We start from the raw sequence: 26,929 nt of genomic DNA on the forward strand, positions 1-26,929 counted from the left end.
AAGAAGAAGAAGAAGAAGAAGAAGAAGAAGGTAAATATGTGTGGTAATGGACGTGTTAATTAATTCAACAGGGGTATCCTCTCACAATGTATATGTATATCAAATCATCATGTTGTATACTTTAAATATCTTACAACTTTATTTGTCAATTTTACCTAAATAAAGCTAAAAATTTTTAAACAAAGAAAGTGCAGATACCTTGATATATCTGGTCATCACGAGAAGGCAGGGAAACTGAAGCAGTCCCTTCCCCCAGATCTGGCAGTGAAGGAGATGAAATGGACCTGGCACACTGATTTAAACTGTACTACAATTTCTAAAATTCTAAACAAAAGAAAACAAAAAACAAAAGCAAAGAAAGTGATGGGTAGTATTATTTTGTATAGTGTGTCCAGGGAAAGCTATTAAGTAGGTAATATTTAAGCTGAGACCTAAATGAAGAGTGAGTGAGTCATGGGAACAGCAGGGGGAAGAGTGTTCCAGGCTCAGGAAATAGCAAGTGCAAAGACCGTCACCCAGGACTGTGCTTGGTGAGTACAAGAAATAGAAAGGAAGCTAGTGTGTGTGATGTTTGAGACAGATAGGCAGATTGTAGTAGAAAATGAGATCAGAAATCAGAAAAGATTATATCATGCATTGTAGGCCATGGCATAGATTTGGGATTTCATTCTGAGTGTAACAGAGAGGGTTCTATAATTGGAGGGTTCTGATTAGAGGAATATGATCTGACTTACATATTAAAAGGATCATTCTGGCTACTGTGATGGGGGACTGTGACTATATGGGGACAAGGAAGAAGCTGGGAGACCAGTTAGGAGGCCATTGCAGTGAGCCAAGCAATTGATGATCGTGGCTCAGACTAGGGTGGTAACAATGAAGGTGGGGAAAGTCATCAGAATCTGGACATGTCTTGAAAATAGAGCCATTGGATCTGCTGGTGGACTAGGCTGAGTCCCAGGATTTTGGCCTGAGCAACTGGAAGGACGGTAATGGAGATGGAGGAGGCAACTGGAGGATCAGGTTTACAGGGAGGAGAAATCAGAATTCTTGTTTGGGACAAGGGAAGCTTGATATGCCTACTAGATATGTCTCCTAGTGGAGTTTTTGAGTAGTTGTTGAATAGGCAGTTAGGAATGTAACACTGGAGTTTAGGCAAGAAAATCAGGTGGGCTACAGATATAAATTTGGAAGTTGTCAGCATATATGTAAGTAAGCCTGTGAGTTGGAATGAAATCATCTAGGGAGTAAGTGAGAAGAGGGGACCAGAACCCTGGGGAACTCTAATATTTGGAGATGAGAAAGATGAGAATTAATATTCTCAGTTATTCATGCTTTAGATACGTTTCCTTGCAGAAGCCATGGGAGATGGCAGTTATACAGTGTGCTTTGGTTTCTACTGTCAGATTATTAGAAATTTTAAGGGCTGCTAGTGGTTGCTTTCCTTATTAAAGAGAAATGGATTTATTTTTAAACTCAAGGCTATTCCTATCTCTGCTGACTGAATGATAGGAAACCTACCACCACCATTATTTTTCCTCATAGTAGTAACACTATGTATTTGTTGCACATTTTTTTGCTTAATGTTTAATGTTTGTCTTTCTTTGCACTCTCTCTACTCTGAAGACTATAAGCCCCACACAGGCTTGGGGATGTCTATCTTATTCATCACTCTATTTCCCAATACTTAGCACAATACTTGCTATACATAATCTTCAATAATAAAAGATAACATTCATTCATTAACCAGATGGGTTCTAAGTACCTATTAGTGGTCAGACATTGCCCAAGTTGCTGAGGATACAGAGGTGCTGCAGACTCTGGCTTGGATGATCTCTGAGCCTAAAATAAGACTAGAATGAGCAGGAACAAAGTGATCTTTGCCATAAGGTATCTGGACATGATCAATGTCTGCCCGTTACGTAGGTGGACTATGTGGTTGCCTGGTGCACAGGAGAAGTTATCCAAGTTCTGCATAATAGCAAACGCTGAGTGTGACATATTTCACACTATATCATTATCATTTGAGCCTCAAAGTGTCTCTATAATGTAGATATTATTATCCATGTTTTACAGATAAGAAAACTGAGATTCAGGATGCTTCATCAGATAAGCTAGTCCTGCTGAACCAAGTAGTTGAATCAGTGGCCAAACCAGGATCTCTTCAACCAGGGTCTCCTGATTTAACTTTCCATATTAGACTCCTTTATATTTAAAAACTCCATTATTTTAAGATGGAATCAAATCCAGCTGAGTAAGAAATGGTACTAGAGAGATAAAAAGCATTATTTTCAGAATAATGATATTTTCCTGCTTCCCCTAGAACTGCTTGCTGGTCAAGGTCAAGTATTAGGGTTGGCTGGAAAATAGAAATTCCATCTTGGATAAGAGGTACAACTAGTGACCTTGTTGACTGAATCTGTCCTATTGCTCTATAGCCTAGACAACAAGAACACTGATTGAGAACATTTGTTCTGTTACAGTTACAAAAACTTTTGCCAATTGCACACATACAGAAATATTTAGCTTTTTGCAGTAATCAAGAGTTGTGGCAGGGTTAAGAGCCAATCTCAGAAGCTGCTCCAGCTGTTGGGATTGTTGTTCCTATATTTGCTTTTATCTCCTTTATCTGTAATTTAGTTTCTTTTCTTTGTCCATTATATACAATTTCTACCCTATCTGGAACCAAATTTAGAGAGGGATTTCCATAAATGCCAAAATATTTTAAAGGATATGCATCTGTCAGAGGCCTCTTAATAGCACCAGGTTGTATCATGAAATATTGTTTATAATCTTTATTACAACAATTAGAAGAATATTATGATATCTCTTCATTATTTTTATTTATATTTTAGTTCGGGAATAAAAAAGTGGCTTTGTTTCTTTTCCATTAATAAAATCCCTAGTTTCTCATTTAAGCAATACAAGATGGTGAAGTACAGAGAAAAATTTGCATGTCAATACCTATCAAATTTTTTTTTAAAGATTTTATTTATTTATTTGAGAGAAAGAGAATGAGAGACAGAGAGCAGGAGAGGGAGGAGGGTCAGAGGGAGAAGCAGACTCCCTGCTGAGCAGGGAGCCTGATGTGGGACTCGATCCCGGGACTCCAGGATCATGACCTGAGCCAAAGGCAGTCGCTTAACCAACTGAGCCACCCAGGCACCCAATACCTATCAAATTTTATGTAACACTTATAACCAAGATACACTTTATCTCACTGAATTTAACACATAACAATATTTCATTTTATTTATCTACTTCCTAATGGATAGATGATTATAGGCATTGTATGCTAATATCCATAGCAAAAGAGATATTTTTTCCTTAAAAAGACAAAATGTTTAATAGAAGTTCATGCTAAATGATAAAATAAGGCCCGAAAGTATATTTAACTTCAATAGTTACTTGGTAGCTAAACAAACCATAGTAATAGTTATAAAAATAAATACCCTTTTTACGTAGCAGAACACTGGCATGTTTCCGTCCATTTCGGTTTTCCACATGGCAGGTATAATTTGCCAAGTCAGCCTCCACCACTGAATCAAAGATGAGTGCCAATTCAACTTCTTTTTCTCCAAGATGCTCTTTGAGGAGCCTGAAATAAAGACAGTATTCTTGGTTGAATTGGTTTGACTTGGGGAGAGAGCAGCCATGCAAAACTTGCAGTATGTAGCTCACAAGGTCTCCAGTGGGCATGGAGAATCTTAACTCGGTGGTATGTATGGAACCTTCAACACGAAAACACAAAAAGTGACTCTTGATGTGAAGATCAAATGGAAAAGGAAAGAAGTGAGGAATTCACTCAGCAAAAAGAAATATTACCATGCCAGTAGGCTTTGATAAATGAAGCCAACATGATTTGTGTGGCAAAAAGGAGGAAACATTGGGCTCTATGTTCTAAGCTGAATTTATGAAAACAAATTAGATTTTTGCACCATGCCATGAAGGGATAAAATTGATAGGTGTAGTGTTTGTGTTAAAAGTTAGAGTTTTGACAACAGGGGGTAAGAAGGTAAAGAAATGAGCACTGAAAATGGTTATCTTATAAAAAGTAAACTGAAAGTGTTTAGTGGCCTTCTATCCCCAAATATCCATGAGAAGTCTGACCTTTACTTTCCTCTTGCATTTGTCCAATGCAAGCACGTGTTCTGTGCCCTATCCTGCCAATGATGCTAGCCCACTGCCATGGCCCTGCCTTTTCCAGACGCTGTTCCCCGTTTGTCTTTCTCCTTTCTCCCCTCACAGGGAAAACCCTCCCCTATGTGACATTTTCTCATAGTCCTGCTTTTTGCTTTCTCAAGTGAAGTCGCAGAGGGCCTTAAATGGCCAGGAATAGGTGTTCTTTACAGAGGAACTGAGTTGCCAGAAACCTTTCCTAAGAAGTGTGTTTCCTGTTTCTTCAGAGAGATATTCTCACCAATGGCCAGCTGCCTCCTGAGTGAGGTGAAAGTGGGTACCCTGCTGACTTTTCTGTTTCCTGCTTTTTTTAAAAAAATGATTTTATTTATTTATTTGAGAAAGAAAGAGCGAGAGAGCAAGAGAGAGCATGAGCGGGGGGAAGGGGGAGGGGCAGAAGGGAGGGAGGAGCAGACTCCCCACTGAGCAGGAAGCCCAACTCAGGGCTGGATCCCAGGACCCTGAGACCATGACCTGGGCCCAAGGCGGACACTTAACTGAATGAGCTATCCAGGCACCCCGTCTTCTGCTTTTGACCAGAGAAAAAGCAAATTGCATGTCTACATGGTGGCAATCATGCCTTTAAGTTCTGGGGTGAGGTTCTTTTTTTTAAGATTTATTTTATTTGAGAGAGAGAGCAGGGGGAGGGGCAAAAGGAGAGGGAGAGAGAATCCCCAAGCAGACTTCCCGCTGAGGATGGAGCCTGACGCAGCACTCCATCCCAGGACCCGGAATCCAGTTGGATGCTTAACTGACTGAGCCACCCAGGGGCCCCTGGGGTGAGGTTCTTAAATACATGTATTTGCAAGATAGAAAACTGGAGCACTGGAGTTAATTCTCATATCCTTTTCAGACACCTGGTTATGAATGCAGAAAAGAACCCTCTGATTTACTGGCATTTAACAGAAAGTTGGAAAAGACAACTATGCTCAGAGAAAAATGGGTTCTAAGTACAGGCCTCCAATTTACAAGTTTAAGCTTGATCCTTACAAAGTCATTAAATCAATGCTGCCTTAATTTAACTCAGCTTTAAGTTGAAAAAAATACCTACCCTACTCAACTTTGTCGTGAGGGTAAAATGGGTTAAAGTAATTTAAAAAGTTAATAGCATTGTATACATGCAAAGCAATGTTAATAAACATCAACATTTCATTATCAAAAGTAGATTGTTTAAATTTTGGCTCCTACAAAAATATTTATATTGATATTTATTGATATTTAAAATTCGATTGGCTTAATCTCTTCTGGTTCCCCTTTGAGAGAAAGAAGACTTAAAGTTGGGTTGGTGGAGGAGAGTTCCTGGAATCTGAGTCTCCCACACAGAAATCTGAAGCCCAGATTATATTCCAAATAGTCATGCTTTTAAAACTACCCTGTTTCTGTACCCTCCCAGTGATACACATATCTGAGAGTTGATAATACTGGCATTTGTAACTTGAGTAAGTCTCCTGCCCTTTACGTTTATGTACCATTGCTGAACTAGACAAATGGAAGAATTTTCTTAACCACATTTTATTGGTAGTCTTTCTATTAACTTTTTTCTTCCTTGATAAAGTTGTAGTTTTCCTCTCTCAACATATACCTAACCAAGGGAAAAATTAGAATTTGCCGTCTTCATGGTTTATATTGAATTTTACTTTCTCCATTTTCTCTGTGCTATGGGTAAATCCCACTACACTCGATTCTTTTACTTCTGTGTAACCTGCTATGGAAGAACCTTCTTTAGTGCCAGAAGCTGCTTAAGCACCACAAATTAAGTTTGATTTAAAGCTTCATGTGTAGGGCAGCCACAGCCTCTGCCAGGCATGAGGCAGAAAGCTGATCCTCTCCTTCCAGACCAAGCCTTTCCCTCTTCATTTCTAATACAGTTTCCAAAAACAGCTCTTCACAGGCTGCAGAAAGAATCCAGAGGGAGGAATTGAAAAATGATCCGTCATCCATCTATTAATATATTTGAGGTGTCTTAATTATCAGCTCTTGAAAATCTAGAAGTGACTTGCTTTTTGGTAGTTAAAGAGTCAGCTGATGTTTATCTTTACTAATCACTCAGTAGAGCAATCATAATTTCCTAGCAAATATTGATATATAACAATCTACCAGTGATTCTTTGTCAGTCACCAGCTAAGTGCCTAGCTCTGGGCTAGACATTTGGTGTAAGATAAATATAAACATTAAAAGACAAGGTCCCTGGGGTGCCTGGGTGGCTCGGTCAGTTAAGTGTTCGATTCTTGATTTCGGATCAGGTCATGATCTCAGAGTCGTGAGATTGAGCCCTGCACTGGGCTCTGTGCTGGGTGTGGAACTTGCTTAAGATTCTCTCTCTCCCTCTGCCCCTCCTCCTCAGCTCTTGTGTGTGTGTGCGTGCTCTCTCTCTAAAACAAAAACAAAAACAAAAACAAAAACAAACAAACAAACAAAAAACAGGTCCCTGCTCCCAGTAAGCATTAAAATTTAAAAAAGAGAAAAGATCTACAAAGTTGAAAAAATATACACATAATGATGTAAAGAAGAGTGGTACAGTCATGCTTACAACAGCTTTCAAAGACGGGAGAGACTATTTTGACTAAATTAACTGGAAAAGGCTTGAGAAGAGTCTGCCTAGACAAAAAGAATAAGGGAGTGTTTTCTAGGATGGAAGATAAGAACAGGTTTTTGCAGAATATGTGAAAGAAAGACACTAAAGAGGCTGGCTTTGGAATGGAGGATACAAATGAGAGGATCTTGGGAGATACTTCAAGTAACTTCAGAAGCATTTTATTCCAAGGATTAACACTGAAGGCAAGTTATATGCAACAGCAAACACCAGAAAAAATAGAAAATAATAAGTTCAGGTGACAGAAATTACCACCTTCAAAAGTTTTATTTAGTCAAGACCTATTCTTAAAAACTAGTACTAAAAAAAGCTTGGAAGTTGTCATTCTCATCCTTACAATAAGAAAAACAGCTGAAGAAAATTAAAATTAACAATTATTAGATCCATCAGAGAGTTGAGGTCACAGGGTAAACTCCTGCCCCAGAAACTTCAGACAGGCAAATACTGAGAATCACAGTATAGTGGAAGCAGAAACCAAGGAGCAAGAGCCAGCACAGATAGAAACAAACTATAACTGATAAGTCACTGTAGGGCCACTACACACTACCAGAGAGTTTAAAAACTCCATTAGATCTAATCTTTGGGGTACTCCATATTTTCAAGAGGTTTGCTTCTAGGAGCACTACCAGGGTCTTAGGGTGAAGATCACAGAAAAGTTTCCCTATGTTTCTGTCAGGGAATTAAAAAAAAGCAACTATCTTGAAATGAGCCCAGAGCACTCCCTTCTTAACAAAGGCCTGCCCTGAAAGGAAACTCTTGTATCAGAGCCTAAACTACTTGGATTTTACCAAACCTAACCTTCCTGAGGGAAGGGAAATACAATACCCAACTCCAGCCCCCTCAAACTTTCCTGTCTCACTTAAAAAGAGGAGGAAAGCTGAGAAGAAGTTGTGAAGGTCATAGTTCAGAGTCACAGGCTCACTAAAAGACTGAGATTTTATCATAGGATTATAGAATGCTTACCACCACATCAATCAGGCTCCTGTATGATAACAAGGGCTTTCAGCTGAAAGAACTGCAAAGCTCAGACCCTATTTAAGAAGGAGTCTCTAGGAAAACACAAAGAAAACAGTGGAGACATAAACAAGTACATTATAGGAAATTTTAGCTTCTTACACCTACAACTAGAGCAAACACTAAACCCAGCCTAACAACATAAACATAAAATCTCACACTAAAAGCCTATTTACTTCAGTTCCTCTTACCTGATACATAATATGTGGTTTTCAAAAACAACAAAAAGTTACCAAAAAAAAGTTAAAAAGCAAAAAAAAAAGAAAAAAAAAAACCAATAACCCCCCCCAAAAAAACCCCAAAGAAACAAAAACCCAAAGAATGCAGTCTGAAGAGACAAAACACGCATCAGAACCATATTCAGATATGGCAGAGATTTTGGAATGATCAAACTGGGAATGCAAAATAACTATGTTTAATATGTTAAGGGATTCAATGGGAAAAGTGAACAATATATATCAATAGATGGGTAATGTAACCGGAGAGATGGAAACTAAGAAAGAATCAAAAGAAAATGCTAGAAATAAAAACACAGTAACAGTAATAGAAATAAAGAATGCTTTTCATGGGCTCATCAGTAGACTGGACAGAGGTGAAGAAAGAATTAGTGATCTTGAAGATACATCAATAGAAATCTCCTAAACTGAAATGTAAAGAGTAAAAGGTCTGGAAAAATGGAATAAAATATGAAACTCCCAAAGGATAATTACAAAAAGGGTAAGACACATGTAATGGAAACACCAAAATGAGAAGAAAGAAAGGAATAATTAGAAATATTTAAAGTATTAGAGCTGACAATTTTCCAAAGTTAAAGACTCCAAACCACAGATTGTAGGAAGCTAAGAGAATACCAAGCATAATTAATACTAAAAAATGTACACATTGATATATCATATTCTAACTGCAGAAAATCAAAACAAAGAGAAAATCTTGAAATAATCCGGAGGAAATAAAAGTACCTATACAAGAACAAGAATAAGAAATACATCAGATTTGGGAAAAAAAGATGGCGGAGGAGTAAGGGACCCTATTCCAACCAGTACCCGGAATTGAGCTGGATATCTACCAGACCACTCTGAACACCCAAGAAATCAGCCTGAGATGTAAGAAGATAGATCTGGATCTCTACAAACAGAATATCACAGGCAGTGGTTTTGAGGTATGAAGCAGGGAGCAGTGATTCCACGGGCAGATATCAGAAGATAAATGGAAGGGGGAGGGAGCCATGGGGATCTTACACCCCTGGTGAGCAATAGCCTCCCACAATGGGGACAGGGCACAGACCGGTAGTGATGGGGAAAGGACTTTAGGGCAGCCCTCCGGACTGAAACCTGGAGTGGCAAGGCTGTGCGTGCAACCTGGGGGTGGTTGGCAGTTTTAGAAGCACAAAGGGCAGAGACATGACCCCGTGCCCCGACCTGGAGGTGAGGACTGGGAGCGCTGCTGAGGGGCGCACAACCCAGGATGCTGCAGTTTATAACAGTACAGACAGAAACGGAGATAGTGTAGCCAGGAGGCTCAGTGAAGAGCAGACTGCAATCTCTCTGCTCTGAGGCAGAGGATTGGAAATGCTCTCTTCTTCTCTGACTCTTGGAAGAGAGGCAGAAAGCCACCAGAGAAAGCCACCAGAGAACAAAAGCCCCCAAACACCGGTTTTCACTGAGCCCAGTCCCACCCACAGGGGGCAGGGCAACTCTGCCCAAGCAGGGTTGCCTGACTGACAGTGTGGCAGGCCCCTCCCCCAGAAGACAGGCTGGGAGAACAAGAGGCTGACAACCCTAAGGTCCTTATAAAACAGGTGCATCTTACTTGCATTGTGGTCAATAATTTGGACTCTGTACATTCCCTTAACAAACCCTCAACAGAATGACTAGGACGAAGAACCCCCAAAATAGGAAAGACTCAGAGACTGTGACTTCTGCCACAGATTTACAAATGGATACAGATATAACCAAGATGTCGGAAATGGACTTCAGGGTAGCAGTTATAAAGACAATAGCTAGAATGGAGAAATCGATTAATGACAACATAGAGTCTCTAAGGGCAAAAATGGAAGCTGAACTGGCAGAATTTAAAAATGCTATCAATGAGATCCAATCTAATCTAGATAATCTAACAGCTAGGGTAAGCGAGGCAGAAGAATGAATTAGTGATCTAGAAGACCAACTGATAGAAAAGAAGGAAAAAGAGGAAGCCAGGGAGAAACAACTCAAAATCCATGAAAACAGAATCAGAGAAATAAGTGACAGCATGAAACGTTCCAATGTCAGAATTGTTGGGTCCCTGAGGGGGTGGAGAGAGAGAGAGGACTAGAAGATATATTTGAGCAAATTGCAGCTGAGAACTTCCCTAATCTGGGGAATAAAACAAACATTTGTGTCCTAGAGGCAAAGAGGACCCCTCCCAAGATCAAGGAAAACAGGCCAACGCCCTGGCATGTAATAGTAAAACTCGCAAACCTTAGAAACAACGAAACCATCTTAAGGGCAGGTAGGGGGAAGAGATTCCTTATGTACAGAGGGAGGAACATCAGAATAACATCAGACCTATCCACAGAGACCTGGCAAGCCAGAAAGGTCTGGCAAGACATATTCAGGGTACTAAACGAGAAGAACATGCAGCCAAGAATACTTTATCTGGCAAGGCTGTCATTTAGAATGGATGGAGAGATGCAGAGATTCCAAGAACAGCAGAAACTGAAAGAATATGTGACCACTAACTTGGCCCTGCAAGAAATATTAAGGGGGGGTTTATAAAAGCAGAAAGACCCCAAGAGTGATGTACAACAGAAATTTACAGGGACAATCTATAAAAACAAGGTCTTCACAGGCAACATGATGACAATAAACTCATATCTTTCAATAATCTCTCTCAACATGAATGGCCTAAATGCTCCCATAAAATGGCATAGAATTGGAGATTGGATAAAAAGACAGGACCCATCCATATGCTGTCTGCAAGAGACTCATTTTGAACCTAAAGATACATCCAGACTGAAAGTGAAGGGATGGAGATCCATCTTCCATGCCAACGGACCTCAAAAGAAAGCTGGGCTAGCAATTCTTATATCAGACAAATTAGATTTTAAACTAAAGACTGTAGTTAGAGACACAAAAGGACACTATATCATTCTTAAAGGGTTTATCCAACAGGAAGATCTAACAATTGTAAATATCTATGCCCCCAACATGGGAGCAGCCATCTACATCAGCCAACTGTTAACCAAAATAAAGAGTCATATTGATAACAATACGTTAATTGTAAGAGACCTCAATACTCCACTCTCAGCAATAGACAGATCATCTAAGCAGAAAATCAACAAAGAAACAAGAGCTTTGAATGACAATTGGACCAAGTGGACCTCATAGATATATACAGAACATTCCACCCTAAAACAACAGAATACTCATTCTTCTCGAGTGCACATGGAACTTTCTCCAGAATAGACCACATAGTGGGTCACAAATCAGGTCTTAACTGATACCAAAAGACTGAGATTATTCCCTGCATATTCTCAGACCATAATGCTTTAAATCTGGAACTCAATCACAAGAAAAAATTTGGAATAAATTCAAACACTGGAAGCTAAAGACCACTCTGCTCAAGAATGTTTGGGTCAACCAAGAAATCAAAGAAGATCTTAAACAATTCATGGAAACCAATGAGAACGAAAACACATCAGTCCAAAACCTATGGGATACTGAAAGGTGGTCCTAAGGGGGAAATACATAGCCACCCAAGCCTCACTCAAAAAAATAGAAAAATCCCGAATTCACCAACTAACTCTACACCTTAAAGAACTAGAGAAAAAGCAACAAACGATGCCTAAGTCACGCATTAGAAGAGAAATACTTAAGATTAGAGCAGAGATCAATGAATTAGAAACCGGAAACACAGATCAGATCAACGAAACTAGAAGTTGGTTCTTTGAAAGAATTAATAAGATCAATAAACCACTGGCCAGACTTATCCAAAAGAAAAGAGAAAGGACCAAATTAATAAAATTATGAATGAAAGGGGAGAGATCATGACTAACACCAAAGAAATAGAAACAATTATTAGAAATTATTATCAACAACTATATGCCAATAAACTGAGCAATCTGGATGAAGTGGATGCCTTCCTGGAAACCTATAAACTACCAAGACTGAAACAGGAAGAAATTGACAACCTGAATAGGCCAATAACCAGTAACGAGATCGAAGCAGTGATCAAAAATATCCCAAAAAACAAGAGTCCATGGCCTGATGGATTCCCTGGGGAATTCTACCAAACATTCAAAGAAGAAATAATACCTATTCTACTGAAGCTGTTTCAAAATAGAAACAGAAGGAAAACTTCCAAACTCAGTCTATGAGGCCAGCATTACTTTAATCCCCAAACCAGGCAAAGACCCTATTAAAAAGGAGAATTTCAGACTGATATCCTTGATGAATATGGGTTCAAAAATCCTCAACAAAATCCTAGCTAATAGGATCTGACAATACATTAAAAGGATCATCCACCACAACCAAGTGGGATTTATTCCCGGGATGCAAGCGTGGTTCAACATTCGCAAATCAATCAATGTGATAGAACACATTAATAAGAGGAGAGAGAAGAACCCTATGGTCCTTTCAATTGATGCAGAAAAAACATTTGACAAAATACAGCATCCTTTCCTGATTAAAACTCTAGAGTAGAGGGTTAGAGGGAACATTCCTCAAGTTCATAAAATCCATCTATGAAAAACCCACAGCAAATATCACCCTCAATGGGGAAAAGGTGAGAGCCTTTCCCTTAAGATCAGGAACACGTCCAGGATGCCCACTCTTGTCACTATTGTTCAACATAGTACTAGAAGTCCTAGCAACAGCAATCAGACAAGAAAAAGAAATAAACGTTATTCAAATTGGCAAAGAAGAAGTCAAACTCTTTCTCTTTGCAGATGATATGTTACTTTATGTGGAAAACCCAAAAGACTCCACCCCCAAATTACTAGGACTCATACAGCAATTCAGTAATGTGACAGGATACAAAATCAATGCACAGAAATCAGTTGCTTTCTTATACACTAACAATGCAACTGTAGAAAGAGAAATTAGAGAAACGATTCCATTTACAATAGCACCAAAAACCATAAGATACCTCGGAATAAACCTAACCAAAGATGTAAAGGATCTATACTCTAGGGACTACAGAACACTCATGAAAGAAATTGAAGAAGGGGCGCCTGGGTGGCTCAGTTGGTTAAGCGACTGCCTTCAGCTCAGGTCGTGATCCTGGAGTCCCGGGATCGAGTCCCGCATCAGGCTCCCTGCTCAGCAGGGAGTCTGATTCTCCCTCTTCCCTCCCCCCCTCTCATGTGTTCTCTCTCTCTTTCTCTCACTCATTCTCTCTCTCTCAAATAAATAAATAAAATCTTTAAAAAAAAATTAAAAAATAAAAAATAAAAAAAAAGAAATTGAAGATGACACAAAAAGATGGAAAAATATTCCATGCTCATGGATCGGAAGAATAAACATTGTTAAAATGTCTATGCTACCCAGAGCAATCTATACCTTCAAAGCCATCCCGATCAAAATTCCAATGACATTTTTCAAACAGCTGGAACAAACAATCCTAAAATTTGTATGGAATCAGAAAAGACCCCAAATCACCAAGAAAATGTTGAAAAAGAAAAACAAAGCTGGGGGCACCATGTTGCCCGATTTCAAGCCAAATTTCAAAACAGTGATCACCAAGACAGCATGGTATTGTTACAAAAACAGACATATAGACCAATGGAACAGAACAGAGAGCCCAGATTTGGACCCTCAACTCCATGGTCAAATAATCTTCGACAAGGCAAGAAAAAATATGCAATGGAAAAAAGACAGTCTCTTCAATAAATGGTGCTGGGAAAATCAGACAGCCACATGCAGAGGAATGAAACTCGCCATTCTCTAACACCATACACAAAGATAAACTCAAAATGGATGAAAGACCTCAATGTGAAACAGGAATCCATCAAAATCCTAGGGGAGAACATAGGCAATAACCTCTTTGACATCGGCCACAGCAACTTCTTTCAAGATACATCTCCAAAGGCAAGTGAAACCAAAGCAAAAATGAACTTTGGGACTTCATCAAGATAAAAAGCTTCTGCACAGCAAAGGAAACAGTCAACAAAACAAAGAGGCAACCCACAGAATGGGAGAAGATATTTGCAAATGACACTACAGACAAAGGGCTGATATCCAAGAGTTATAAAGAACTTCTCAAACTCAACACCCAAAAAACAAATAATCAAGTCAAAAAATGGGCAGAAGACATGAACAGACACTTCTCAAAGAAGACATACAAATGGCCAACAGACACATGAAAAAAATGTTCAACATCATTAGCCATCAGGGAAATTCAAATCACAACCACACTGAGATACCACCTTACACCAGTTAGAATGGCAAAAATGGACAGGGCAAGAAACAACAAATGTTGGAGAGGTTGTAGAGAAAGGGGAACCCTCTTACACTGTTGGTGGGCATGCAAGTTGGACAGCCACTTTGGAAAACAGTGTGGAAGTTTCTCAAAAAATTAAAAACAGAGCTACCCTATGACCCAGCAATTGCACTCCTGGGTATTTACCCCAAAGGCACAGATGTAGTGAAAAGAAGGGCCCTATGCACCCCAATGTTCATAGCAGCAATGTCCACAATAGCCAAACTGTGGAAAGAGGCGAGATGTCCATCAACAGATGAATTGATAAAGAAGATGGGGTCTATATATACAATGGAATATTACTCAGCCATCAGAGAGAATGAATACCAAACTTTTGCATCAACATGGATGGGATTGGAGGAGATTATGGGAAGTGAAATAAGTCAAACAGAGAAAGTCGATTATCATACGGTTTCACTTATTTGTGGAACATAAGGAATAGCATGGAGGACATTAGGAGAAGGAAAGGAAAAATGAAGGGGGGAATCGGAGGGGGAGACGAACAGTGAGAGACTATGGACTTCGAGAAACAAACTGAGGATTTTAGAGGTGAGGGGGGTGGGGGGATGGGTTAGCCCAGTGATGGGTATTAAGGAGGGCATGTACTGCATGGAGCACTGGCTGTTATATGAAAGCAATGAATCATGAAACACTACATCAGAAACTAATGATGTATGGTGACTAACATAACATAATAAAATAAAATTAAATTAACAATAAGAAATACATGAGATTTATCTTTAGAAACCATGCAAGCAAGAAAAGTACAGTGAAATATTTGAAGCGTTGAAAAAAACAACCACCAACCTAAAACACTGTATCCATCTAAATTATTCATTAAAGAAAGAGAAATAGAGTTTCTTAGGCAAAAACTGAAGGAACTTGTTGCCAGTAAACCTGTCTTGCAAGCAGTGTTAAAAGTTCTTCAGAAAAAATGAAAATGATATAGGTCAGAAATTTGGATCTATATAATGAAAGGAGTGTTAGAGAAGAAATAAGTGAAGATAAAATATTTTGTTTTTTTCTATTCATGATTTATCTAACATGTCACATTTTGTTTAGAACAATAATAGAAAATAGCAGTTATAGCAAAAATAAGTTCAGAGGATCTATTATACAGCATGGTTACTATAGTTAATAATATGGTATTGTATACATGAAAGTTGTTTGGAGTAGATCTTAGACTTTCTCACCTCATTTAAAAAAAGAGTTAATTATGTTAACAGTGTGAGCTGATGGATGTGTTAATTATCTTGATCTTGATAATCATTCTACAATATATATGTATATCAAATCACATTGTACACTTTAAATATATACAATTATATTTGTGGATCATTTTATTTTATTTTATTTTATTTTATTTTATTTATTTTTTTTTTTAAGATTTTATTTATTTGAGAGAGAGAGAGAATGAGAGACAGAGAGCATGAGAGGGAGGAGGGTCAGAGGGAGAAGCAGACTCCCTGCCAAGCAGGGAGCCCGATGCGGGACTCGATCCCGGGACTCCAGGATCATGACCTGAGCCGAAGGCAGTCGCCCAACCAACTGAGCCACCCAGGCGCCCCTTGTGGATCATTTTAATAAAGTTAAAAATGTGAAAACAATAACATCAATGTATTTGGTGATTATAGTTTATGGATAAGTGAAATTAATGACTGTTTTAAGGTACCTGCACTACATGTGAAGCAGTATAGTATTATTTGAAAGTGGACTTAGATTAGTTATAAATATATATTGCAAACTGTAGGCCTACCGCTAAATTTTGTAAGAGTACAATTGATATGCTAAGAGACAAGCGAAAATAAAAGCACATAAAATGTTCAAATAAAACCAGAGAAGGCACAAAAAGGAAATTAAGCAAATAATACCATCCATTGGCAACAAAAATAATAAAGTACTTAGGAATAAACTTAACCAAAGAGGTGAATGATGTGTATAGTGAAAATTATAAAATGGTGATGAAAGAAATTGAAGAAAACACAGATAAATGGAAAGACATCTGTATTCATATATTGGAAGAATTAATATTGTTAAAATGTCTAAACCATCCAGAGTGGTCTATAGATTCAGTGTAACCCCTATCAAAATCCCAATGGCATTTTTTTATAGAAATAGTAAAAATATCTTAAAATATATGGAACCATAAAAGACTCCAAATAGCTAAAACAATCTTGAACAGGAAGAGCAAAACTGGAGGGATTGCAATTCCTGATTTCAAATTATATCACAAAGCTACAGTAACCAAAACAGTATGGATTAGTATAAAAATAAAAATATAGACAGAACAGTATAGGGCACTGAGAAATAAATCCACAACCCATAGTCAACAGATCTTCAAAAAGCATGTCAAAAATACAGAATGGGGAACGGATAGTCTCTTCGGTAGGTAGTATTGGAAAAACTTTATATCCACATACAGAAGAATAAAATTGGACCCTTATCTCACATCATATACAAAAATTAATCCAAAAAGGATTAAAGAGAAACATAAAATGTGAAACCATAAAACTACTAGAAGAAAACATAGGGAAAAACTTTTTGACATTGGTCTAGGCAATGATTTTTTTTTTTTTTTGTATAAGATACCAAAAGCACAGGAAAGAAAAGCAAAACAAACAACAAACAAAAAAGAAAGACAAGTGCATCAAACTAAAAAGTTTCTAAAATACCATATCATCTCCTTTATATGTGGAATCTAAAAAAAGAAAAAAAAACACAAGCTCATAGATACAAAGACCAAATTGGTGGAGAGGCAGAGGGTTGAAGGGTGGGCGAAATGAGTGGAGGGAATTAAAAGGTACAAATTTCCAATTACAATATACGTAAGTGATGGGGATGTAATGTACAGCATGGCAACTACAGTTAATAATACTGTGTTATATATTTGAAAGTTGCTAATAGAGTAATTCTTAAAATTGCTCATTATAAGAAAAAAATTTGTATGTATGGTGACAAATGTAACTAGACTTATCGTGGTGATCATTTTGCAATATATACAAATATAAAATCATTAGGTTGTACACATGAAACTAATATAATGTATGTCAATTATATTTCTATCAAAAAAGAGAGTGGAAGGGGCACCTGGGTAGCTCAGTTGGAAAAGCACCTGACTCTTGATTTCAGCTCAGGTCATGATCTTATGGTTGTGAAATGGAGCCCCACATTGGGCTATGCACTGGACGTGGAGCCTGCTTAAGGAGGGGGGTGGGGGCATGGGTTAGCCCGGTGATGGGTATTAAAGAAGGCACGTATTGAATGGAGCACTGGGTGTTATACACAAACAATGCATCATGGAACACTGCATCAAAAACTAATGATGTAATGTATGGTGATTAACATAACATAATAAAATAAAATTAACAATAAAAGTCACCTAGAGAATGCTAGTCAAAGGTGATAGTTATATACCAGTACCTAGCACTGCATAATTGTTTGAGAAATATTTATTCACCCAAAGATGGACACAGGTTGTTTCTGTATCTTGGCTATTATTAATAATGCTGCAATAAGCATGAAGGTGCATATATCTTTTTGAATTAGTGTTTTTATTTTCTTTGGATAGATACCCAGTAGGAATTGCTGGATAATATGGTAGTTCTATTTTTAATTTTTTGAGGAACCTCCATACTGTTTTCCACAGTGGCTGCACCAGTTTGCATTCCCACCAACAGTGCACAAGGGTTCCTTTTCTCCACATGCCTGCCAACACTTGTTATTTCTTGTCTTTTTGATACTAGCCATTCTTAGAGGTGTACTGTGATATCTCATTGTGGTTTTAATTTACCTTTCTTTGAAGATTAGTGATGCTGAGTATCTTTTCATGTGCCCTTTGGCCATTAGTATGTCTTCTTTGGAGAAATGTCCTTTCAAATCCTCTGCCTATTTTTAAATAGGATTATTGTGTTTTTTTGTTATTGAATTGTATACATTTTTAAAATATATTTTGGATATTTAAAAACAAAAAGATTCTCTCTCTCCCTCTCCTCTTTCCCCTCCCTCCCGCTCTTTCTCTGGAAAAAAAAAAGAGAGTGAAACGGTAACTTAGGGAATAGGAGAAAATATTTGCAAACTATATATCTTATAAGGGGTTAAAACCCAAAACACATAAGGAACTCTTACAACTCAATATAAAAACAAAACAAAACAAATAACCTTATTAAAAGTGGGCAAAAGACCTGAATAAATATTTCTCCAAAGAAGACATATAAATGGCCAATGGGTATATAAAAAGTTGCTCATCTTCACTATCATCAGGGAAATGCAAATCAAAATCAAAATGAGATATCATCTCCCACCTGTTAGAATGGCTATTATCAGAAAGACAAAAGATGAAAATTGCTGGCTAGGATACGGATAAAAGGGAACCCTGTCCACTGTCGGTTGGAATAAAATTGGTTGCAGTCGCTATGGACATCAATCCAGATATTCCTCAAAAAATTAAAAATAAAACTACCATATGACCCAGCAATCCCACTTCTGGGTATATATGCAAAGGAAACGAAATAAAGATCTCAGGTATTTTCACTCTCATGTTCATTGCAGCATTATATAATAGCCAAGATACGGAAACAGCCTGTGTCCATCAATGGAGGAATGGTTTAAAAAAATGTAGTTTATATATACAATGAAATATTATTCAGTCTTAAAAAATAAGGAAACTTTGCCATTTGCAACAACATAAGGGAATCTGAAGAATAGTATGCAAAGCGAAATAAGTCAGAAAATGAAATATACTATATGATATGATATCATTTATATGTGAAATCTAAAAATACCAAACTCATAGTAACAGAATAGAATGGTGGTTACCCAGAGATGGAGGAAGAAATGAGGAGATGCTGGTCATTCAGGTATATAATGAGTAAGTTCTAGAGACCTAATATACAGCATGATGACTATAGTTAGTAATAAGTTTACTGTATACTTGAAATTTGCTAAGAGAGTAAATATCAAGTGTTTTCACCACACACACACACAAAACTGGTAAGTATGTATGGTGGTGGATAAGTTAATAGCTTGATTATGGTTTAACTTGATTTGTAATGTATACGTATACCAAAACATTATGTTGTATATCTTAAATACACACAATTTTTATATTTATACCTCAACAAAGCTGGAAAATTTTAAAAATCTAGCATGAAATAAAGTGAAGAGATTTGATTCCCCCAAAATAAAATAAAATAAAATATCTAATTCCAATTACTATTCATCCTAAATGGTCCCTTAAACCAAACTGAGCCCTCTTATGATGTCTAGGTATCTTGCACAGTCTCTGGGTTATTATTATAAGTATGAGTAATCATTGTCCAGGAATGATGATTGAGAATATCAAGAATAGGAGTATGCTTCTAAAAAGCTCTTAAACAAATTCTTTCTTTTAATGTCATTTTTAAAGTACCTATTAAAGCCTTATTAGTGACCAGGATCAAACCTATAGTCTGACAAAATCAGACTTATTGACTGAATGCATTGTAGGTGGGACACTTCAAAATAACTGTGGATCATTCCTCAATTGAAGGTAGGAAGAAAGCATCTTTTGTAATGTTTGGATTTCCACTGAATGATTTTGAGTAGAGTCTAGGGAAGCCCTGATAAATTCTGGATTGGTTGGGATTTTTAAGGTAGGATTGGGAGAAGGGAGGATTGACTAGGGGTTGAGAACTGTCATGAGGCAAGGATGGCTTAGCAATTGGGTATTCCCAGTAATATATGAAAATAGAAAAGTAGTTGTGGGGCATCACTGGTAAGAAAGCAGTAGTCACTCAAAAGAGGTGGGGGTCGTTATGGCATTTTACAATTGCTGCATGACCTTGGGAGAAAAAGTGTTTTCTGTTAACTTTGCAGCTGGCTTTATCTGTCTGTCCTCCCAGGCTGATTAATAGCAGGACTGCTTATTCTCAGTTCAGACTGATTTTCACTCTTTCAGTCCCGGGCAAGTTTTGACTCTGCATCCTAAATGTGGTGTACAACAAACCATTCTGGGCAACTGAAGATTCTTGCTAGTTGTGTTTTGATGAATTCAGTCTAGCTCCACTGGAACAGTAAACAAACTGCCCAGGGACAGCTCTTCCTCAATCTCTAAACCAATTTTTTTTTATTCTGTAAAATAAAGTGATACTCTTTTTTCCCACTTATTTATTTATTTATTTATTTATTTTTAAATTTTATTTTATTTTATTATGTTATGTTAGTCACCATACAATACATCATTAGTTTTTGATGTAGTGATCCACGATTCATTGTTTTCGTGTAACAAGCAGTGCTCCATGCAGTACGTGCCCTCCTTAATACCCATCACCAGGCTGACCCATCCCCCCAACCCCCTCCCCTCTAGAACCCTCAGTTTGTTTCTAAGAGTCCATAGTCTCTCACGGTTTGTCTCCCCCTCCAATTTCCGCCCCCCTTCATTTTTCCTTTCCTTCTCCTAATGTCCTCCATGCTATTCCTTATGTTCCACAAATAAGTGAAACCATATGATAATTGACTTTCTCTGCTTGACTTATTTCACTTAGCATAATCTCCTCCAGTCCCATCCATATTGATGTAAAAGTTGGGTATTCATCCTTTCTGATGGCTGAGTAATATTCCATTGTATATATGGACTACATCGATACTCTTTATCTCAGATGACTATCATGAAAATCCCAATGTTATTAAGGATGCCAAAATGCTTTTGTAATTTACTGTGTAGTAAAAAAAATGAAGAGGATTTATTATTAATTATTATTATTATTATTTGCTAATTATAGATTCTTGTCTAGAGTAGCTTATAATATAAGATATTATATTTGATACTGGACATCTAGAGTCTGCTCAGTAAAAGAAGAGATATAACAAATATGTTAGGTAGGCTTTAAATATTTTATGTATAGGTCAAGGCTAAGATCCACTGTGGAACTACAACTGTGAAGAGGAGTCATCACTCCTCTAAAATTCATCCTTCAGATAACTGGCAATTAAGATTGCTCCTAGGTAAAACTATGCTGCTTATGAAGTTTACATTTCCACTGAAGCCTCCTCATGACTTACAAAATCTACATTCACATATGGGTCATAAGATTTGAAACTTATTTAAATCAAAGGCAAAGTGATTGATCAGTGTTCCTTATTCCAATGAGATGAGCTGAGAATGGAGGAAAAGGAGAGACGGGGTGTGTGTGTGTGTGTGTGTGTGTGTGTGTGTGTGTGTGTGTGTGTTAGCTCAATTTGAGGAAGGCCAGAGCAGATGGGGTGCTTCAAAGCACTGAAAAAGTATGATGGGAGGTTGCCAAAACAGAGCACATATTTTGCCTCGGGCTGCTTGGGACTTCAATAGTTTATACTTGGGAGACAAACTATGTATTCACAGCTCCATATTTTTTTTAATCGATTAGTTATTAAAAGGTTACTTTGCATCTTTAATATAGGGTTGCTTTATTTCAAGAATAAAATCTTTTCGTACCTGTACCACATTCCCTTCTTTGTTAAAAGCATTTTACTCATTCAAGGAAAGGATGTTAAGGCGAACAGATGGAAACAGAAGGCCAGAAAGTGGTGGAAGTAGGAGTGAAGAAAACGAAACTAAAACCAAACAAAGCCCGTATACAACTTGTAGCCTTTCAGGAATTGAAAGTAAATAAAATTATTTGCATTTTAAGAAGCTTGTTTGAAAAACCTTAAGATAAATTGAATATGTTTTTCAGCTCAAAAATTACAAAAGATTTGGTAAACGTTTTGTGGTATTGCCTAAGGGGAAAAACAGATATTGATAGGAAGATTTGTAAAGTGAGATTTATAATCAAAAATTACTCTCCATTGGAGCAAAGCAATTGCATCGAAATTCATGCAGTCTCCTTTTACAATCAGATGCAATTAATTCTGCAGGCAAGCTTAGAAACTATTTTTATTGTTGTTGTTTAATAGGATGAGTTCAATTTCTCTGACATTTTTTACTAGGACTGTTGAATACATACCTCACTAGCAAATTATTTTATTTTTTTTAATTCTCAAGACTCTGATAATATTAATTAAAAGTTAAGTTCTGTAAAGACATGGAACTGGATTGGCCTTTTGAGAATGCTCACACCCAAAGACTACTACTCCTTTTCATGAACTCTTTTATGCCAGTTTGCAAATTCTTCCCACTGAGCTTTAATAGAGGGACAGAAATTAGGATGTCCTTTCCTAATGATGATTTCCAGTGGGTCTCTTCCCAATGATTATTTGACTTCTCTGAATAGACATGGTAGAGCTTATAGAGAGCAGCTTGTTGAAATGACTTTAAACTGGTAGAAGACAATAACCAAATTTGCACAATTGCAGCTTATGCTATGGCACATACCAAATTCCTTTGACATCCCTACAGATGACATCTTCTGGGGTCACTGGAAAATCTGGGATGCAGTTGTATGAGATAGGGTGGGAGTTGTGAATGGTACTACATTTGGGTTCAGATTTCCTTAAGGCTCAGTCTCTTAGCAACATCAGAGAATTGGGAGGGCTATGCCAATTTCTGCTAAAGGGACATAAAGGAGAATCTGTATGCCCAGAGTGCAGTCTGAGTGCTTTGACAACAGGTTGCAAGTCAGGAGATGCAAGGAGCCACTGTGGTCAAAGTAACCCAGAGAGAGAGAAAAAAAATAACCCAGACAGCAAACAAATGATAACTCCAAAACCCTCCTCAGGATTTGATCAAATATACTAGTCAAGCTGCCGGGGGACTGCTTTGTACAGAAGTTGCATTTACTGTAGTCTGAGTGACATTATTTCAGCAAGCCTTTGGTAAATACCCAAGTTTTTCCCTAGGTAGGCTTCTTTTTTTCCCCCCAAAGTTCTCTATTCCTCAGGGGCAATAGTAAGAGAAAAAAAAAGTTGCAACACATACTTCTAGGATCAAGCCGCTGCCCAGGAAATTGAGAACCTAGGCAGTTGGCCAGTCCTCCTGCCAGATACAGTGCCTCTGTGGCAGGTTCTCCACAAGTCAACTGCTTGGGAGCAATTTATTTACATCCCCACTTCTTAGATCTCTGGGGCAGTGCACTTCTGACATGCATGCACAACATAAGAGCTATGATTCAACTAAAATTGAAACAAATACAATACCCTGAGGGAGAACCATGCAACCAGAAGGAAATTTTGTTTCCAGAAATGCTTTCCAGAGGAATCCTCAACTTACATTTTCAGCATTCTACCATCAGAACTGTTCTCTTTGGAGAAAATGTGTGGGCTATGAAAGAATGCAGATCTTCTCTTGGTTGAACTAATGGTATGATTAGTATTTTTTAAATAAACTACCAGATTTGTTCCAATCTGCCATGCTGTGTAAAAATCCTATATACTTTCTTTCAAGGACATTGGTTTTGAAGGCTAGAAGACAGAATCTAGTAAGTAACTCCTGTGTTAACATAAATGGCCATATCCTGAAAGAATTCCTGCACCCACACAAGCTCTCAAATAGATCAAGATCACATAATTAATATTACAAAATTGCTGACTACGTGTTTATCTTGGCTAGAAAACCCTGCCTCTTTGTTTATACTTCTCTGAAGGTATCTCTAGTTAGCTAGAAGGGTTTCGTAAAATTTTCAAAACAAGTTCCATGTTACTTTCCTCCACTGCAAATATAGACATGTATCCTTTTTTTACCGGGAGGGTTGGGGAGAGTGGAGAAAGAGGATGTAACAAAATCAAATAAACAATGGCATTTTGCAAGTCCTGAAATGTTGACTTCCTATGGTACTAAATGTTGGTTCATTTGTACCTAATAAAGTAGCTTGGACTAGACTGAACTATTTCATATATGTATGCTTTTTCTCTCACCATTCTAACCATTTGCTGTTAGAGAGCAGCAGTGGTGCCTAACTTTTCTTTTGTAAAATGGTGTAACCACTTCAGAATATAGTTTGGCAGATTCTTAAAAAGTTAAATAATCCTGGAGAAAAAAGAGTAGTAGGTAAAAGCTAATGAAATTTGAATAAAATATAGACTTCAGTTAATGATAATATATCAATTTTGGCTCATTAATTGTAATAGTAACTAAGATATTAATAACAGGGAAAACTGGGTATGAGGTATGTAGAAACTCTCTATACTATCTGCTATGGACTCAATGTTTGTAGCTCCCCCCAAAACAAACATTCATATATTGAAATTTTAACTTTTAATGTGATGGTATTAAGAGGTGGGGCTTTTTGGGAGGTGATTAGGTCATGAGAGAGGAGCCCTAATGAATGGGATTAGTGTCCTTACAAAAGAAACTCTGGAGAGTTTTCTTGCCTTTTCCATCATGCGAGGACATGTGAGGGTATAGAGAGAAGATGACCATCTGTGAATGAGGAAGTAGGCTCTCATCAGACATTAAATCTGCTGGTGCCTTATCTTGAACTTTCTAGTCTCCAGAACCATAAGAAATAAATATTTGTTGTTTAAGTCACCTAGTCTATGGAATTTTTGTGTTAGCAGCCCAAGCAGACTAAGACCTTATCTTCACAATTTTTCTGTAAATCTAAAGTTATTCTAAAAATTGCTTTTAAAACAGAGCTAAAAATGAACTAATAAACTTAAATGTACACTTACTATATAATTCAACCATTCCATGTCTTGGTATTTACTCAAGAAAAAAAAGGAAATATATGGGCATGCAAAGATGCATAAGTGAATGTTCATAGCAGCTTTATCTGGAATAGCCCATAAACTGCAAACAACCCAAATATCCTTCAAGAAGTGACCAGACTGTTTATATCCATATAATGGAATACTACTCAGCAATAAAAAGAATGAACTGTTGCTACATTTAACAAGATGGATGAATCTCAAAATAATTGTGTTAACTGAAATAATCCAGATTAAAAAAATGTACTGCATTATTATATTTATATACAATTCTAGAAAATGCAAACCGATTTATAGTGACAGATCAATGTTGTGGAAGTAGGGCAGGAGGGATTACAAAAGAGAAACTTGTGGGCGATTTATATGTTCATTATTTTGATTATGGTGATAGTTTCATAGGTGGATACACATATCAGCCCTTACAATTTGTATGGTTTAAATTGTGTGTTGTTTACTGTATGTCAATTATACCTCCATTAAATCTATTTATTTAGAACAATCCAGTCATACACAAGAGAGATAATTATCTTAGGTTCATATAACTACTACCCTTGATCATTAAACATAATTCTGAGCTTTTTGGTAGTGGAAATTTTGCTACCGTGTACCATTGTACCTACCACTTGTCCTTTGGTGGTCAGTTTCTTTTTTTGAAAAATAAAGAGTAATCCTTAAAGTCTTTTATAGGAAAATACATTGAGAATAATTCTAAACATGTATCTTCTAAAATAACTTAAAGGAAATTCAGTTGCATTAATTTCATAAACCTTAACTTGAAATTTGCTAATAAAGTGTTAGTAATTAGGGAACTTAAACTTAAAATGGGAATTAAGAGCTAAGAATTATTTATAAATACCATTATTTTTCTGAACATCTGTTGTGAGCCAGGCAATTGATTGGAAGTTTTTTTGAACAGCTTTATTGAGATATAATTTACATACAATATAATTCATCCATTTAAAATGTACAATTCACTGTTTTTTAGTATATTCTCAGATATGTGCAACCATTGCCACAGTCAATTTTGTAACATTTTCATCACCTCAAAATGAAGCTTCAGACTGCTTAATGGGTACAGGGTTTTGGAGTGATGAAAATTTTCTGGAACTAGATAGTGGTTGTGGTTGCACAACATTGTGAATGAACTAAGTGTCACTAAATTGGACACTTTAAAACAGTGCATTTTATGTTATATTGTTTCCACCTCACCCCTAAAAAATCACCCATATACTTTAAGTCTTTACCCTTATCCCTCCATCCCCCCAGCCCTAAGCAACCACTAATCTACTTTCTGTCTTTATAGATTTGCCTATTCTAGACATTTCATATAAATGAAAGCATATAGTATGTAGGTTTTTTTCCCGCCCACTGGCTTCTTTCACGGAGTATGTTTTCGAGGTTCATCCATGTTGTAGTGCATATCAGTACATTATTCATTCTTTTCTATGCCTGAATAAGATTTCATTGTATGAATATACCACATTTTATTTATCCATTCATCAGTTGATAGACATTTAGGTTATTTCTACATTTTGTCTATTATGAATAATGCTGCAATGAACAAGTATAAGTTTTTGTGTGGGTGTATGTTTTGATTTTTCTTGATTACATACCTAGGAGGGGAATTGCTGATAACTATACACTTAATGATTTGAGGAACTGCCAGACTGTTATCCAAAGTGGCTGCACCATTTTACACTCCCACCAGCAGTGTATGAGGATTCCAATTTCTCCACATCCAAGCCTACACTTGTTATAATCTTTCTGATTATAGCCAGCCTAGTGAGTATAAAGTGTTATCACAGGGTTTTAATTTGCATTTCCCCGATGACAAATGACTAACTCAGATACCTTTCATGTACTTTTTCCTAGAAATAAGCTCATATAGTCAATATTATGCATAGGCTCTCAGAGGGTTCATGGATCCTCAAAATTATGATCCTCTGGAGTAGAGTTACTGGGTGGACACATGAGGAAAAACTGTCATGGTAGTTATAATAAATTATATTTAATCATAGAAAATCATATAAAGTGTACTTGTTTCTTTTGCACTGCTATATATTTAATAAAAAGTAAAAGAATGCATTT

The 26,929-nt window shown here is 37.1% G+C and overlaps 1 protein-coding gene across 3 annotated transcripts in view; it reads right to left on the minus strand.

The window, feature by feature from the left end:
- Positions 1-26,929, minus strand: part of IL1RAPL2 (interleukin 1 receptor accessory protein like 2) — a 1,179,835-nt gene that overhangs the window by 26,626 nt on the left and 1,126,280 nt on the right. For all 3 annotated transcript variants that reach the window (XM_032397763.1, XM_032397764.1, XM_032397762.1), the window contains one exon: positions 3,450-3,595. In XM_032397763.1, the coding sequence (XP_032253654.1) occupies positions 3,450-3,595 (146 nt within the window). The remainder of the gene's footprint in view (positions 1-3,449; positions 3,596-26,929) is intronic.

Source organism: Phoca vitulina, unplaced genomic scaffold, assembly GCF_004348235.1.
Source record: "Phoca vitulina isolate PV1807 unplaced genomic scaffold, GSC_HSeal_1.0 scaffold103, whole genome shotgun sequence".
NCBI classification, from domain to species: Eukaryota; Metazoa; Chordata; class Mammalia; order Carnivora; family Phocidae; genus Phoca; species Phoca vitulina.